General features: G+C 42.1%; 1 protein-coding gene across 7 annotated transcripts in view; it reads right to left on the bottom strand.

Annotated features, from left to right (window-relative positions):
• Nucleotides 1-3,414: 3,414 nt before the first annotated feature.
• LOC119812843 (T-cell-specific guanine nucleotide triphosphate-binding protein 2-like) overlaps nucleotides 3,415-16,859 on the bottom strand; it is a 113,626-nt gene continuing 100,181 nt past the window's right edge. For 2 of the 7 annotated variants that reach the window (XM_038327829.1, XM_038327826.1), the window contains exon 2: nucleotides 3,415-4,928. In XM_038327829.1, coding sequence (XP_038183757.1) covers nucleotides 3,669-4,910 — 1,242 coding nt within the window. In that variant the 5' untranslated portion in view covers nucleotides 4,911-4,928 and the 3' untranslated portion in view covers nucleotides 3,415-3,668. Of the gene's footprint in view, nucleotides 4,929-5,695; nucleotides 6,322-14,065; nucleotides 16,766-16,859 lie in introns of those variants that run through there. The other 5 variants (XM_038327825.1, XM_038327827.1, XM_038327828.1 and 2 more) reach the window with 5 other exon arrangements.

Here is a 16,859-nt window from a genome sequence, read left to right as displayed (position 1 = left end):
CCTGGGTCCTCACATTCTAGGCTTGTTGAAGGCACCACGCTCATACATGCCATTATGATGGGCACATATATGGCGGCGAACTGAGAGAGAAAGAGAAGCAGAATGGTTCACACGCTGTGGAAAGAGGCAAAACTGAAGAAATGAGGTGGTGAGGAACAGGCTGATATGTGTGGCCTGCTTGTCACCCAGGGCCAGGGTGGTGTCGGGGCCCAGGCTGATGCCTAAGGTCATGTCTGGGTCCATGGTCCTTCCACAGCCAGGGTCTGTGTTTATATCCATGATCCATAGTGCCACCAAAGGCCACAAGGATGTCTGGGGTCTGGCCTGCCACCTGTGGCTATTTTGGTTTCTAGCAACCTTGCAGCCTCTGAGGTCATGAAGGATATGAGTTGCCTGTGCTGCCACCCTGGGCTATGGTGATGTCTGAGTCTGGGCTCTAAATGAGGGCCATGTCTGGTTTGTGGTCCCACCACAGTCGGGGTCTGTGTTGACATCCATGACCCATATTGCCACCAAAGACCACACAGATGTCCAGGGCCTAGGCCTCAACCTGTGGCCATATCGGTGTCTGAGGGCCCTGCTACCACTGTGCCATGCTAATTTGAGTCGATTGTGCTGCCATGCCCATTCATGGTGTTGCCTGGAGCTGTGCCAAGGGCTATATCTGGGTCAATGGCCCTACAATAGCCAGCGTCTGAGTAGACGTCTGTGGCTCCTGTAACCACTGCAGTCTGGACAGATGCCCAGGGTCTGGTCTGCTATCTGAGATCACATTGCTGTGAGGGTCACACCATCACTGGGACCACACTGATCTGGGTGGCCTGTGCTGCCACTGGGGCCATGGTGACACACGGCCCGAGCTGCTGCTGAAGGCTATGTATGGGCCATGTTCCTGCGGCATCTGGGGTCTGTGTTGATGTCCATGGCCCATGTTATCACAGGGGTTCCTAGGAACCAGGTGTGCCGAATTCTGAGGGCCTTGCTGAACCGGTCCCTCCTGTCACTGCCACTGTCCCTCACTGGACACTACAGCAGGAAAGATGGTTCCGCTTCTCATGCGAGAGCTCCCTCTGCACTCGGGGACATTGCCCCACCCCACACCATGGGCATGAGAGAGCTAGCCCTGACTACATGGGCCTAGGGGACCTGGCTCCACACCTCTCCTGAAGAGGGAAGTCCCAGCGGCCCTCACTGAGGATCTTGGCTACCACCCAGACCCAGATCCTCGGCCTTGGGTTGGCCCACCCTTACATCTACCCCATGATGACCTGCTGGAGCATGGGAGTGGACTGGTCCTACAGAACAATAGTCACAGGTTCTCCAAGACTTGGGGCAACATCAGGGCAACCAAGAGGAGATTCTTTGAGGGTCCAGGGATGATGGTGTGCCAGAGGCCTTGCACTGGACCAACGACTCATTACAACAGTCATCTTTGGGTAGGGCTGATTGGACAAAAGGTATACTGTGGGGCACAGCATGGCTCCCAGTGCCACTAGGTCAAATGAAGAGGTTGTTGAGGGATGGGAAAGAAGAAGAAGGAAGCAGTTTTTTTTTTGTTTTTTGATTTTTTACTTGTTGGTCTGTTTTGTTTTGTTCTTAATTAATTTGCAGGTGTTGTGTTTCTTTTATGGGGGATGCTGTAGGGGTGGGTGCAGATACCAAGGGACTGGGAGTCAAGACAGATTGGGGTGCATGATGTGAAATTCCCAAACAATCAATGAAGAATTATGTCTAAAAAAAGGCGGTTCTTCCTGGATCAGTGATAAATAACATAATGAGGTAGAACAAAATAAAAGAATCAAGATAGCCTTTCATAGCGATTTCAGGCCCATCTCACATTATATCATGCTATCAGAAAACCATAGTCTTCATCCGGCGATGGATGGAGATAGATACAAAGTCCTTCATTAGAGCAACAGACGAAACCCCCAAGGTCCAGTTGAAGAGCAGAAGGAGGGAGAAGATGAGCAAGGAAGTCTGAACTGCGAGGGTTGGTCCACCTATTGAGACAGTGTGCCTGTTCTAATGTTGATAGAGGATTCTCATTGGCTAATAAACAAACTGCCTTGGCTTTTTAATAGGGCAAGATTTAGATAGGTGGAGTAGACAGAACAGGAAAAGGGAAGTGAGGTAGATGGTTCAGACAATTGCCCTGCCTCGCTTCTCTGGGGCAGACCGCCATGGCTCTCCTCAGGGAGACAGATGCCATGAAGCCAGCCACCAGGACAGACGTGCTGAATCTTTCCTGGTAAGACACCACTTGTGGTGTTACACAGATTATTAGATATGGGTTAAAGCAAGAGATGTGAGAATTAGCTAGTAGGAGCTAAAACTAATGGGTCAGGAAGTGTTTAAAAGAATACAGTTTCCGTGCAATTATTTCGGGTGTAAAGCTAACCATGCAGGAGCTGGGCAGGAGGAAAAGCAGGCCTGCCCGCAGCTCCTCGCTACATAATGTGAGCTCACCAAATCCAGCTGGACCAGGACTGAATGAGCATGCAATCAAACCAGACTCTCTGAATGTGGCTGAAAATGGGGGCTGACTGAGAAGCCATTGATAAAGGCACTGGGACTTGTTTCTACTGCATATACTGGCTTTTTGAGACCCTAGTCTATTTGTCTATTTGGATGCAAAGCTTCCTAGGACTGGATGTGGGAGGGGGTGGACTTCCCATAGGGCAGGGTTCCCTTCCCTCTCTTAAGGAGGGAGGGGAAGGGAGGAAGGTGAGTGAGGGAGTGGGAGGAGAATGGGAGGAGGGGAGGAAGTGTAAATTTTTTGAATGGAAAAATAAATTAAAAAAAGGAAAAAAAATCCATAATCAGCATGAATAGTCAGGAGGGTAGTGGGGCAAACCAGCTGTCAGCAGCTCCACATCCTGGCCTAGTCAAGGGAGAGCAAGTACCAACAGTACCCACGGGAGATTAGAGAAAAGAGGTCAAACGGGTTTTTCATTTTTTCTAATGAGTGAAATAACGAGGAGAGACAGTTTATAATTAGAGATCCAGTTGCCATTCACACAGTGTGACTTTCTAGCTGTTCAGATTGGCCAAGGAAGGATAGGACATCTGTGTTGATTTGTGTGCACTCACTGGGCCTACAGATGTTTGCATTGGCCAGGGAAGGATAGGACATCTGTGTTGATTTGTGTGCATTCACTGGGCCTACAGATGTTTGCTCGTGGTTTTTTTCCCCCAAGCTCCTCCTGGATGGAGCATGGCTAATGGTCACAGTCCCCTCTTGTGGTTTGACTCCTATGTGAGACTTATACCTCTTAAGGAGGTGAGTTTATCTACACAGTGCTGGGCACCAGATGCCCTCAAAGCAAAATGAGAATGCAGACCTGTGTGGAGACTTTCACAGGGGTAAAGGATTCAGGAGTCATTAGACCACAAAAATCACAAATCAAGTCAATATTTTCATGTTTGCTTTACATACTATTTTAATGGAAAGGAGGTTTCCTCAGGCATTTGCACAATGTTGCTGATGGCTCTGCTACTCCAGCACATTTGAACACTTGCCACAGTGATCTTCTGACTCCAGAAGAGGAAAAGGAGGAGCCCTTTGGCACCCCTCAGACAAGGTTTGTTTCTCGGGTGTAGATTATGTTTCAGTGTCCAAAGCAAGGCCAAAAGTAAACACTGATTGGAACTTGTGCCTCATTTTCCCATCATTCCCAGTAATCGAGGGGCTTAGATATATATGGTTCCACCTTGTTTTCTAAAAGATCTTCCTTATTGAGAAGAGCTATGGCATCATTTGCTGCAGCATCAATAAAGAGATTCTGCAAATAGTAAGACTTTTTGAAATAAATGCCACTAGCAACTGGACCACCAGTAACTGAGGAAATGTGATGGATATATTTCCACAGTTTATCCTCTAAGGACTCATTGTTCTGTGTAAACAAATGGGGAAACCGAAGGCGTGCCTTGAGTGTGTTGACAGGTGTGTTAAATTGCATGGCAATGATTTTCAGTGAGGCATCATCCAGGCCAAAGTAGGACTTGTAGAGATCGAACGTTTCATCCAGGTTCTCTATGTCATCCATGATCATGCCACCAAGTGGAATGGTGGCAAGTACTCCAGCTTTCAGGGCCTCTAGGAAGACTTTCTGCTTCAGGGAATCTCTCTTGAGGTTAATGATTTCCTCAGTAACACTGTTCAAGGACAGCATGAAGACATGGCGCTTGTGGGCTGGAAGCTCGCTCAGTAGGGTGGTCTGCAGCTCTGGGAAGTCAAAGTCGGACACATCAAAGTTAGAGACTAAAAAGGTTCGAGGCTCACTGGAGAGAGCCTTCTGGAGATGCTTTGAACAGTCACCTCGGATTTTCATCAGGACATTCTTCTTATCGAAAGTCTTAGGTTTACTCTTCTGTTCATTATCTATGTCAATATCTACCTTTGTTCGGACAAAGTAGAAATTCATCTTCATCTTGGTGATGGCTTTGGCTATCTGGGCATCATTTTCTTTGAAGCGTGTAGCCGAGATGATAATGAAGAAGTCATACTCACCAAACTTCATTTCTGTTAGGTAGTTCTCTGGTGGGAAGGAAGTGGATCCAATACCAGGCAGGTCCCATAGTGTTACCTGGGGAAGCTTTGGGTGCAGGTACGGAATTCTTTCCTGGGTTGTCTCTGTCACCCCAGTGGGGGCTGCACCTACATCTTCCTGCCCCACCCCTCTCAGGGCATTGATGAACGAGGACTTCCCCGTCCCTGTCTCCCCTGTCACAGCAATGTTCAGGGGTGCATTCTCGATGTCTCTCAGTGCATTGTGGATTACAGAAAGTGCTTTCTGGAGCCTATTTGTCTCAGTGTAGGATTTAATCAAGATGATGTTGTCCTCAGAGAGGATTTGGCTTTCCCTCTTAAAATTCTTAAAGAATGCATCAAAGCTGGAGGCCCAAGCCATGGCTCCTTATGATAGAAGCTGAATGGAGCAGAGAAGAGAGAAATTGTAATTATTAATAAAGCAGGGCAAAGCCTTGGTGTTTGCTGGTTCAGTAAAGCAGGACCCTGACCCTGACCCACATCAGAGCCTGCGCTGTCTGTCTTCTCTTCTCTTGGTTGCTGCTTCCCCTAATGACCTGCATATAAGGAGGTCTCTTTTTCACACTTCACTTCCTCCTAGGAATTTCCTTGCTCTACTTGCTCTGATTCAGACTCCAATTACTATGTGACCTCACCTACTGCAACCTTCACTATCAGTTTAAAGTCTCCAATTACTATGTGACCCCACCTACTGCAACCTTCACTGTAAGTTTAAAGTCTCCTTTACGTTCCTTTATTTTCATTAAAATAATACTCATACATGATGGCAACCCTACAAGGTCTTAAAAGAAGCAACACTTCTAGCAGGGTCCTCCACCTTATGTGAACCTTTTAGTGAATTGTCTGTAGGTCAACAAGGATTCTGGTCTCTTTGCGTAATTATTATATAATGAGGAAATGAGGAGAAACAGAAAAGACTGAATTGAAAAAAGATGTCCAGTTGCTCCAATACTGAGGGGACCTAAGAGGCGAGTCAGCGGCAACAGGGCCTGACAGCCGGACACCCCACTCTTTGGGACCTCCCCAGTGGGACAAAACCTAGGGGCTCCTCCCCAATTCCCTTGGCTTTTCTAGCCAGCCAGCAGGGAGTTTTCCTGTGGCTGGGCTATCCCCCAACCCACCTCATTCCCAAACCCACATTTTTACCTGCGAGGTCTCTGGAACCCTGAAACACAGCTTGCTTCAGTATTGAGGGGACCTGGGAGGTGAATCAACAGCCACAGTGCTGGACAGCTGGATGCTCAACTCTCTGGAACCTCCCTAGTGGGACAAAACCCAGGGGCTCCTCCCCAACTCCCTAGGCTTTTCTAGCCAGCCAGCAGGGAGTTTTCCTGCAGCTGGGCTATCCTCCAACCCACCCCGCCCCCAAACCTGCCTGTTCACCTGCCTGTGGGCTCTGTGGAACCCTGCAACACAGCTTGCTCTAATACTGGGAGGACCTAAAAGAAGGCAGACCAAGAAAAACTTTCAAGTACTTAGACAGCCACAGCAAGGATTGGACCAAGACACCAAAACACTGCCAGCTTCATTTGAAGAAAGAGATGGGTAGGCGCCAATGTAAGAATTCCTTCAACATCCTAAAAAGCAATGGAAACACTAGAACCCCGCGACACACAAAAGGAAGAATTGATCATTCTAACCCAGAAGTACAATAAAAAGACTTTAAATGTAACTTTATGAAAATGACGGAGACCTTTAAAGAGGAAGTGAAAAACTCCCTTAAACAAGAGAAGACAAACAAAAAGTTGGAAGAAATTAATAAATCCCTCAAAGATACCCAAGAAAAAGCAATCAAACAGGTAAAAGAAATAGTTTAAGATTTGAAAACTGAAATAGAGGTAATTGGTGTAGGAGGATCTTCTGTCTATGTGTTACTTTCATTGGTTAAATAAAGAGACTGTCATGGCCTTTTGATAGGACTGACAATTAGGTGGGCAGATTAGACAGAACAGAATTCTGGGAGGAAGGAGGCAGAGTCAGACAGAGCCACCTGCCATGAAGCTGCCAGGTCAGACATGCTGAATCTTTCCCGATAAGCCATGAGCTCGTGGTGACATACAGATTATTAGAAATGTGTTGAATCAAGATGTGAGAGTTAGCCAATAAGAGGCTAGCGCTAATGGGCCAGGCAGTGTTTAAATGAATACAGTTTCTGTGTAATTATTTTGGGTGTAATCTAGCTGGGAGCCGGGTGGCAGGAAAGCAACCCGCTGCTCCTCATTACTACAGGTAATAAAGAAAACACAAACCAAGGGAATTCTGGATATGAAAAATATGGGTAAGCGAACAGGAACTATAGAGACAAATATAACCATCAGAATACAAGAGATAGGAGAAGGATTCTCAGGCACTGAAGATACTATAGAGGAAATAGATTCATTAGTCAAAGAAAACATTAAATCCAACAAATTCTTAACACAAAACATTCAGGAAATCTGGGACACCATGAAAAGAGCAAACCTGAGAATAATAAGGGTAGAAGATGGAGAAGAACTCCAGCTCAAAGGCACAGAAAATATACTCAACAAAATCATAGAAGAAATTTTCCCAAACTAAAGAAGGATATTCCTATTAAGGTATAAGAAGCTTACAGGTGCCCATCAAAATCCCAGCAAAATTCTTCAAAGAACTTGAAAGAATGGCACTCAACTTCATTTGGAAAAGCAAAAAACCCAGAATAGCCAAAACAATCCTGGGCAATAAAAGAACTTCTGGAGGCATCACAATCCCTGACTTCAAACTTTACTACAGAGCTACAGTACTGAAAACAGCCTGGTACTGGCATATGAAGAGACAGGAAGACCAATGGAACTGAATAAAAGACCTGGATATCAATCCACACATCTTCGAACACCTAATACTTGATAAATATGTAAAAAATATCAAATAGAAAAAGAAAGCATATTTAACAAGTGGTTCTGGCATAACTGGTATCAACATATCCAGTTATAGACCTGTAGTTATCACCATGCACAAACTCAAGTCCAAATGGATCAAAGACCTCAATATAAAGCCAGCCACACTGAACCTTATAGAAGAGAAAGTGGGAAGTACACTAGAATGCATTGGCACAGGGAACCACTCCCTAAATAGAATACCAGCAGCACAGACACTGAGAGAAACAATTAATAAATGGGACCTCCTGAAACTGAAAAGCTTCTGTAAAGCAAAGGACATGGTCAACAAGACAAAAATGACAGCCTACAGAATGGGAAAAGATCTTCACTAATCCCACATTAGACAGAGGGCTGATCTCCAAAATATACAAAGAACTCAAGAAATTAGACACCAAAAGATCACATAATCCAATAAAAAAATGGAGTACAGACCTAAACAGAGAACTCTCAGCAGAGTAATCTAAAATGGCTGAAAGATACCTAAGGAAATGTTCAACATTCTAAGTCACCAGAGAAATGCATTTCAAAACAACAACACCTGTAAGAATGGCCAAGATCAAAAACACTGATGACAACTTACGCTGGGGAGGTTGTGGGGAAAAGGGAACACTCCTGCATTGTTGGTGGGAATGCAAGCTGGTACAACCCCTTTGGATGTCAGTGTGGCGATTTCTCAGAAAATTAGAAAACAACCTTCCTCAAGATTCAATAATACCACTTTTGTGTATATATCCAAAGAATGCTCAATTGTGCCACAAGGACATGTGCTCAATGATGTTCATAGCAGCTTTTTTTTGTCATAGTCACAACCTGGAAACAACCTAAATGCCTCTCCATCGAAGAATGGATAAGAAAAATTTGGTACATTTACACAATGAAGTACTACACAGCAGAAAAAAATAATGACATCTTGAATTTTGCAGGAAAATGGATGGAGCTAGAAAACATTATTTTGAGGGAGGTAACCCAGATACAGAAAGACGATTATCACATGTACTCACTCATAGGTGGTTTTTAAACATAAAGCAAAGAAAGCCAGCCTACAAACCACAATCCCAGAGAACTTAGACAACAATATGAACACTAAGAGAGAGAGACTCAGATAGATATAATCTGCATGGGAAGTAGAAAGTATAAAAAGACAAGTTCTCCTAGGGACCTTGGGGAGTATTGAAGTGGGGAGGGGGAGAAGCAGGGAGGGGAGCAGAGAAAAATGTAGAGCCCAATAAATATCATGGGAAAAAACCTAGATGCCTAAACTCCCCTGAGTGATTCTCATTTAATTGGGTTGAGGTAGACCCTATAATAGGTATTTTGATAAAGTTCCTTGGAGGATTCTAATGAGCCACCAGGACTGAGAATCTTGAGTTTAGAAGTACAGCTGAGAATTTCACATCAATAAACCTATTTCACTAATGACATTAATAGAGAGAAAGGGTTAAGAAATTCTATCGCTACAAAGTTTAGTGTTGGTAAAGAAGTATTTTAACACAGGAAAGCAAAATCCTGTTTTCTCTTGTGGGATCAGTTTTTAAACTTGGAAAAATATTGTTCTTGTTAAGGAAAAAAAGAAGCTTACAGGACACCAAATAGACTGGAATAAAAAAAAATACCCTCATCATATAATAATCAAAACATAAAACATAAAGAATAAAGAAAGAATATTAAGAGCTGCAAAGGAAAAAGGTCAAATAGCATATAAAGGTAAACTTATCAGAATTACACCTGACTTCTCAATGGAAACCATGAAATCCAGAAGGTCCTGGATAGATGTACTGCAGACACTAAGAGACCATGGATGCAAACCCAGACTACTATACCCAGCAAAGCTTTCTTTCACCATTGATGGAGAAAACAAGATATTCCATGACAAAAACAGATTTAAACAATATGTATCCACAAACCCAGCCTTACAGAAAGTACTAGAAGGAAAACCTCAACCCAAAGAAGCTAACTACATCCATAATAACACAGACATCTGATAACCCTCCACCAGCATAACCCAAAAAAGGGAAACACATAAAACTACTACCGTAAAATAACTGGAGTTGACAACCAATGGTCATTAGTATCGCTTAATATCAATGGACTCAAGTCACCTATAAAAAGACACAGGCTAAGAGAATGGACATAAAAACAGGATCCAGCCTTCTGCTGTTGACAAGAAACACCTCAACCTCAAAGACAGACACTACCTCAGAGTAAAGGGTTGGGAAAAGGTTTCCAATCAAATGGACCCAAGAAACAAGTGGATGTGGCCATCCTAATATCTAACAAAATTGATCTCAAACTAAAATCAATCAGAAGAGATGAAGAAGAACACTTTATACTCATAACAGGAACAATTCATCAAGATGAAGTCTCAATCCTGAATATCTATGCCCCTAATATAAAAGCACCCACATATATAAAAGAAACATTACTAAAACTTAAATTGCACATTGAACCCCACACACTAATAGTAGGAGATTTCAACACTCCTCTCTTGCCAATGAACAAGTCAACCAGACAGAAACTTACTAAAGAAATAAGAGAATTAACAGATGTAATGAATCAAATGGACTTAACAGATATCTATAGAACATTTCACCCAAACACAAAAGAATATACCTTCTTTTAAGGACCTCATGGAACTTTCTCTAAAACTGATCACATACTCAGTAACAAAGCAAACATTCACAGATACAAAAAAATCAGAGTAACCCCCTGTGTCTTATCAGATCACCATGGAGTAAAGTTAGAATTTAACAACAATACTACTCCCAGAAAGCCTATAAACCAATGGAAACAGAACAGTCAACTACTGAACCATCCCTGGGTCAGGGAAGAAATAATAAAGAAATGAAAGTCTTTATTGAATTCAACGAAAATGAAGGAACAACATATTCAAACCTATGGGACACTATGAAAGCAGTGCTAAGAGGAAAGTTCATAGCACTAAGTACCCACATAAAGAAAACAGAGAAAGCTCACATTAGTGATTTAACGGCACACCTGAAAGCTCTAGAAAAAAAGGAAGCAGACTTACCCAGAAGGAGTAGAAAACAGGAAATAATCAATTGAGGGCTGAAATCAACAAAATAGAAAAACAGAAAACTATACAAAGAATCAATGAAACAAAGAGCTGGTTCTTTGAGAAAATCAACAAGATTGACAAACCCTTATCCAAACTAATCAAAAGGCGGAGAGGGAACATTCAAATTAATAAACTCAGAAATGAAAAGGGGGACATAATAACAGACACTGAGGAAATTCAGAGAATCATTAGGTCTTACTACAAAGACCTGTACTCCACAAAATTGGAAAATGGAAAAGAAATGGATAATTTTTGAGATTGATACCATATACCAAAATTAAATCAAGACCAGGTTAGCAATTTAAATAGACCTATAAGCCACGAGGTAATAGAAGCTGTCATCAAAAACCTCCCAACCAAAAAAAGCCCAGGGCTGGATGGTTTTAGTGCAGAATTCTACCAGAGCTTCCAAGAAGAGATAATATCTACACTCCTTAATGTGTTCCACATAATAGAAATAGAAGGGTCATTGCCAAACTTTTTTTTATGAAGCTACAGTTACTCTGATACCAAAGCCACACAAAGACTTAACCAAGAAAGAGAATTACAGACCAATCTCACTCATGAACATCGATGCAAAAATTCTCAATAAAATACTGGCAAACCGAATCCAAGAATACATCAAAAAAATCATCCATCATGATCAAGTAGGCTTCATCCCAGAGATGCAGGGCTGGTTCAACATATGAAAATATATCAATGTAATCCATCATATAAATAAACAGAAAGAAGAAACCATATGATCATTTAATTAGATGCTGAAAAAGCATTTGACAAAATCTAACACCCCTTCATGATAAGGGTCTTGGAGAAATTAGGTATACAAGGATTATATCTAAATATAATAAAAACAATATACAGTAAGCTGACAGCAAACATCAAATTAAATGGAGAGAAACTCAAAGTGATTCCACTAAAATGGAACAAGACATGGCTGTTCACTCTCTCCATATCTATTCAACATAGTTCTTGAAGTTTTATCAATAGCAATAAGACAACATAAGGAGATCAAGGGGATTCAAATTGGAAAGGAAGAAGTCAAACTTTCACTATTTGCAGATGATATGATAGTGTACATAAGTGACCCTAAAAACTCTACCAGAGAACTCTTACAGCTGATAAATACTTTCAGTGATGTGGCAGAATACAAGGTCAACACAAAAAACAGTAGCCTTCTTATACACAAAGAATAAAGAAGCTGAGAGAAAAATCAGAGAAATATCACCTTTCGCAATAGCCACAAATAACAAAATATCTTGGGGTAACACTAACCAAGGAAGTGAAAGACCTATTTGACATGAACTTTAAGTCTTTGAAGAAAGAAATTGAAGAAGATATCAGATAATGGAAAGATCTCCCATGCTCTTGGATAGGAGGGATCAACATAGTAAAAATGGCAATGCTACCAAAAGCAATCTATAGATTCAATGCAATCCCCATCAAAATCCCAACACAATTCTTCACAGATCTTGAAAGAACAATAATCAACTTCATACGGAAGAACAAAAAACCCAGGATAGCCAAAACAATCCTATACAATAAAGGAACTTCCGGAGGCATTACCATCCCTGACACCAAACTCTTTTACAGAGCTACAGTAATGGAAACAGCTTGGTATTGGCATAAAAACAGAGATGTTGACCAATGGAATAGAATTGAAGACCCGGATATTAATCCATACACTTATGAACACCTGATTTTTGACAAAGAAGCTAAAATTATATAATGGAAAAAAGAAAGCATCTTCAACAAATGGTGCTGGCATAACTGGGTATCAACCTGTAGAAAAATGAAAATAGACCAATATCTATTGTCATGCACAAAACTCAAGTCCAAATGGATTAAGGACCTCAATATAAATCTGACCACACTGAACCTGATAGAGGAGAAAGTGGGAAGTAACCTTCAATTCATGGGCACAGGAGACCACTTCCTAAATATAACCCCAGTAGCACAGACAATAAGAGCATCAATAAGTAATTGGGACCTCCTGAAACTGAGAAGCTTCTGTAAAGCAAAGGATACAGTCAATAAGACAAAAAGACAGCCTATTGAATGGGAAAATATCTTCACCAACCCCACATCAGACAAAGGACTGATCTCCAAAATCTATAAAGAACTCAAGAAATTAGACATTAAAGTTCTAAATAACCCAATTAAAAAGTGGTGTATGGAACTAAACAGAATTCTCAACAGAAGAATTAAAATGGCCAAAAGATACTTAAGGATATGTTCTTTCTTAGCTATCAGGAAAATGCAAATCCAAACAACTTAGAGATACCATCTTACACCTGTCAGAATGGCTAAGATCAAAAACACTGATGATAGCTTATGCTGGAGAGGTTGTGGAGCAAGGGGAACACTCATCCATTGCTGGTGGGAATGCAAACTTGTGCAACCACTTTGGAATTCAGTGTAATGGTTTCTCAGAAAACTGGGAATCAACCTACCTCAGGATCCAGCAATTCCACTCTTGGGAATATACCCAAAAGATGCTCAACCATACTAGAAGAGCAGTTGTTCAACTATGTTCATAACAGCATTATTTGTAATAGCCAGAACCTGGAAACAACCTAGATGCCCCTCAACTGAAGAATGGATAAAGAAAGTATGACACATCTACATTAGAGTACTACTCAGCAGTAAAAAATAATGACATCTTGAATTTTGCATGCAAATTAGAAAACACTATCCTAAGTGAGGTAACCCAGACCCAAAAAATGAATATGGTATGTACTCACTTATTAGTGGATACTAGCCATAAACAAAGGACATTGAGTCTATTTTTCATGATCCTAGAGAAGCTAAGTAATAAGGTGAAACCAAAGAAAAACATATATAGATCCACCTGGAAATTGGAAACAGACAAGATTGCTTGACAAAATTTGGGAGAATGGATGACCCCAGCTAAGACCCTAAGCAATAGAGGAGAGGGTGCCTGAACTGGCCTTGCCCTGTAGTCAGACTGATGATCATCTTAAATATCACCATAGAACCTTCGTCCAAGAACAGATGGAAACAGAGGCAGAGACCCACATCAGAGCACTGGACTGAGTTCCCAAGATCCAGCTGAGGAGTAGAAGGAGTAAGACTATGAGCAAGGAAGTCAGGACCATGAGGGGTTGGTTCACCCACTGGGACAGTGTGCCTGAGCCAAAGGGAATTCACCAACTCCAACTGGACAGGGAGTGAATGAGCATGGGATCAAACTAGTCCCTATGAATGTGGTTGTCAGTTGGGGGCAGACTGAGGGGCCAATGTCAATGGCACTGGGATTTGTCTCTATTGCATGTACTAGCTTTTTGGGATCCTATTCTCTTTGGATGTATAACCTTGCTCAACCTAGATGTAGTAGGGAGGGCCTTGGACTTCCACAGGGCAGGGTGCATTGCCCTCTTTTAGGATTGGAGGGGGTGGGGTGGGAGGGTATGTGGAGGGAGTAGGAGGGGAATAGGATGAGGGGAAGGAGTCGGAATTTGGATTAGTATTTTTTTAAAATAATAAAATAAAATAATAATTAGAAAAAAGAAAAGAGATGTCCACCTGCAATTTCCCTTTCTTCTCTCAGCAGAGGCGGGACATGACGTCCATAGTTGGGACACTCCTAAGTGAGGTACTCTGCTTCCTGAGTTCAGATGCTCAGCTGTGCACATCACTGTGCTGTGTTCTCTGGGGTGACTAGGTCAAAAATCAAGACAAATAAAAATCAGAGCTTCCACACCAGCACTGAGAAGGACATCCTGGGAGAACTCTGACAAGCATCCTGCATAATGCTGACAGATTTACAAGGTTATAGCATTTCTCAAAATCATACAGGTTCAGAGACTCCAGAAAAAAATAGGAATAACATGGAGAAAAAGTTAAAACTATAGAAAAAGACTCCTTTTGGAATGGTATAATTTCATATATATATCTATATTATATATAATATATATGTATACTTATATACTTTAAATGACTTACGTTATTGACTAGTAATACCTCCCCTATAATCCATAGAGTAGAATCCATAGAAGCTTTATTGTTAGACATGAGAAACTTCTCTTGAGTTGTGGGTCAGGGGAGTTCACGATACTCCTCAAACAGTACTCCTGCTGTTGTCCTTGCTTGAGTCCCAGAAGTTGAAGGGCGCTGTGCTGAAGACACCACACTTCAGATAAAGGACACATAGAAATCAAGCTGCATCTGAGCCAAAGTCTCCTCCCCAAGGCCCAGCTTCCCTAACATCAAAAGGAGCTGTGAGAGTTTCCAAGGGAGGAGGACATTCTGGAATCCTGCCCAGCTGTGACTCCTGTGAGCCACAGTGATGATCATCACACTGAGGTGCAGGGGTGGCATTTATGTGTTGGTGGTGACCCACAACTGTCTAATTGTGCATCAGGCTGGCTGAACAAGAGGAAAATCATGCCTGGAAACTGAAAACCTAACCAACCACCGTGTGCTGCTAGTGAGGTCACAGATCTCAGAGGAGAATTCACTGTGGCCATTTTTCCTATCCCAGAATATTCCTAACTGCTTTCCAAACCCTTTTCTTTATACCCACAGGTACATGGAGTTCTCTCTCTTGCCACCAAAGATGCTTCTTCTCACAGCAGTGAGAGATCACTTCAGAAAGCCACAGCTGGTCACAAAGCAGAGAACAGCTGCCTTTGCGGTGCCCAGCCTCGGTTGATGGCACAAGCCTTAACCTAAGAGAGAGAGAACACTGAGGAGGAGGGTGCAGAAGACACAAGAGTCAGAAGACCACACAGTCTGCTGCAAGGCTGAGTCTTCTGGATATGACCAAGATACCCATGAAACCTCAACACTGTGGCCTTTTACACAGACCTGAACACTGGCACCAACAGTTGACGTGCCACAGTGGGTGTGGGAAATTGCGTGGGTGTGACACTTTGATGAAGAGTCAAATGGTAAAGAGCTGCAGAGAGACAGAAGTAGTCTCCCAAAGAGAGGAGCTCCCTGGTTGATCATTCAATCCCTAATGTTAAGCCCTAATACATATGTTTGTCTTTATATATCTACGATCTATCTATCTATCTATCTATCTATCTATCTATCTATCTATCTATCTACCTACATATATATATCTATCTGAATATCTGTACATCTATTTATACAAACTGTACTAAATGCAGCAGGTTGAGCCTACACATTTATTTTGTTATAGACATGTCACAGTAATATAGATTCATCAGTCATACATTTGAAATGGAATAGGAGGTATGGGAAGGACTTCAGGGAGGAGAAGGCAGGGATGAATGATGCACTTTTATTTCAATACAGAAATGTTACCTTTCTTCATGGCAAGCATTTAAATTAAATAAAGTTCAAAATTTAAAAAAAAAAGAAAGAGTACTGTTAGAGGCAAGGGCAGCGATGAGGAGAACAGACTCTAAAGAACACAGCATCTAAGTACATTACAGTGATGTACTAAGCCATCCAGGTTACACTGTAGGACATTGTCTCCAAATCACTGATCAAAGCTCGCCTGACCAACTCCCTACTTCATGAGTGCTGGTAGCTACCAACCTCCCTGTGTACCCACTACCCACCCATGAGGTGATTTCCTGTGCCTCAGAGACTTCAGGTCTCCCAGCTTCACTGTCTGCCAGGCCTCTTGCCCACCCACTGCCTGGCCTGTCAGAGTTACCAGCTGTCTACCCACCTACTCACCCAGGGAGGTCAGAATTCCCCCCTTTGGGCCTTAGACATCCAAGTTCACCTGACCCCTGTTGACCACCCCATGTATCAGAATCTTCAAAGTCTACCAACTGCTTCTTATTATAAAATAAGTAAGGAGGTAAATATATAAAAAAAATATCCAACCACTGATGTAATCAAATTCAAACAGAAAGCTTGGTCATATGAAAAACCAAGACAGTTTGTCTGCTCTAAAAAAATACAAACCCCAGAACTACAGCTTTCATGAGAATGACTTAGATAAAGTTCCAAATGAAGAATCCAAAAGGATGATGTAAATGTGACCAAAAGAATGGGGACTCAAACAATTAGCTGAATGAAAAACAGGTCAACACAGAGCATACAAATGGAATTCAATAATGAGAAATACTGAGCAAAACCTTGATTTAAATGAAGCTAGAGATGAAAAATACATTAAACCAAATGCTCAGAGCAAAGACTCACCATCAGAGTGGATCATATGGAGGGGAGAATGTCAGGAGCTGAGGACAATGTAGAGAAATTGGAGGATTTGGTCAGGGAAGACCACAAAAATTGAAAAATCTGTGAACAAACCATGTGTAACCTTTGGAACACCATGAAATATATTCACATAGAAGGAGAAATCCATTCCAAGAGTGCAGAAAATATTCTCAAC

This window comes from Arvicola amphibius, chromosome 4 (assembly GCF_903992535.2).
Source record: "Arvicola amphibius chromosome 4, mArvAmp1.2, whole genome shotgun sequence".
Lineage (NCBI taxonomy): Eukaryota > Metazoa > Chordata > Mammalia > Rodentia > Cricetidae > Arvicola > Arvicola amphibius.
This window is presented reverse-complemented; position numbering and strand designations above follow the sequence as displayed.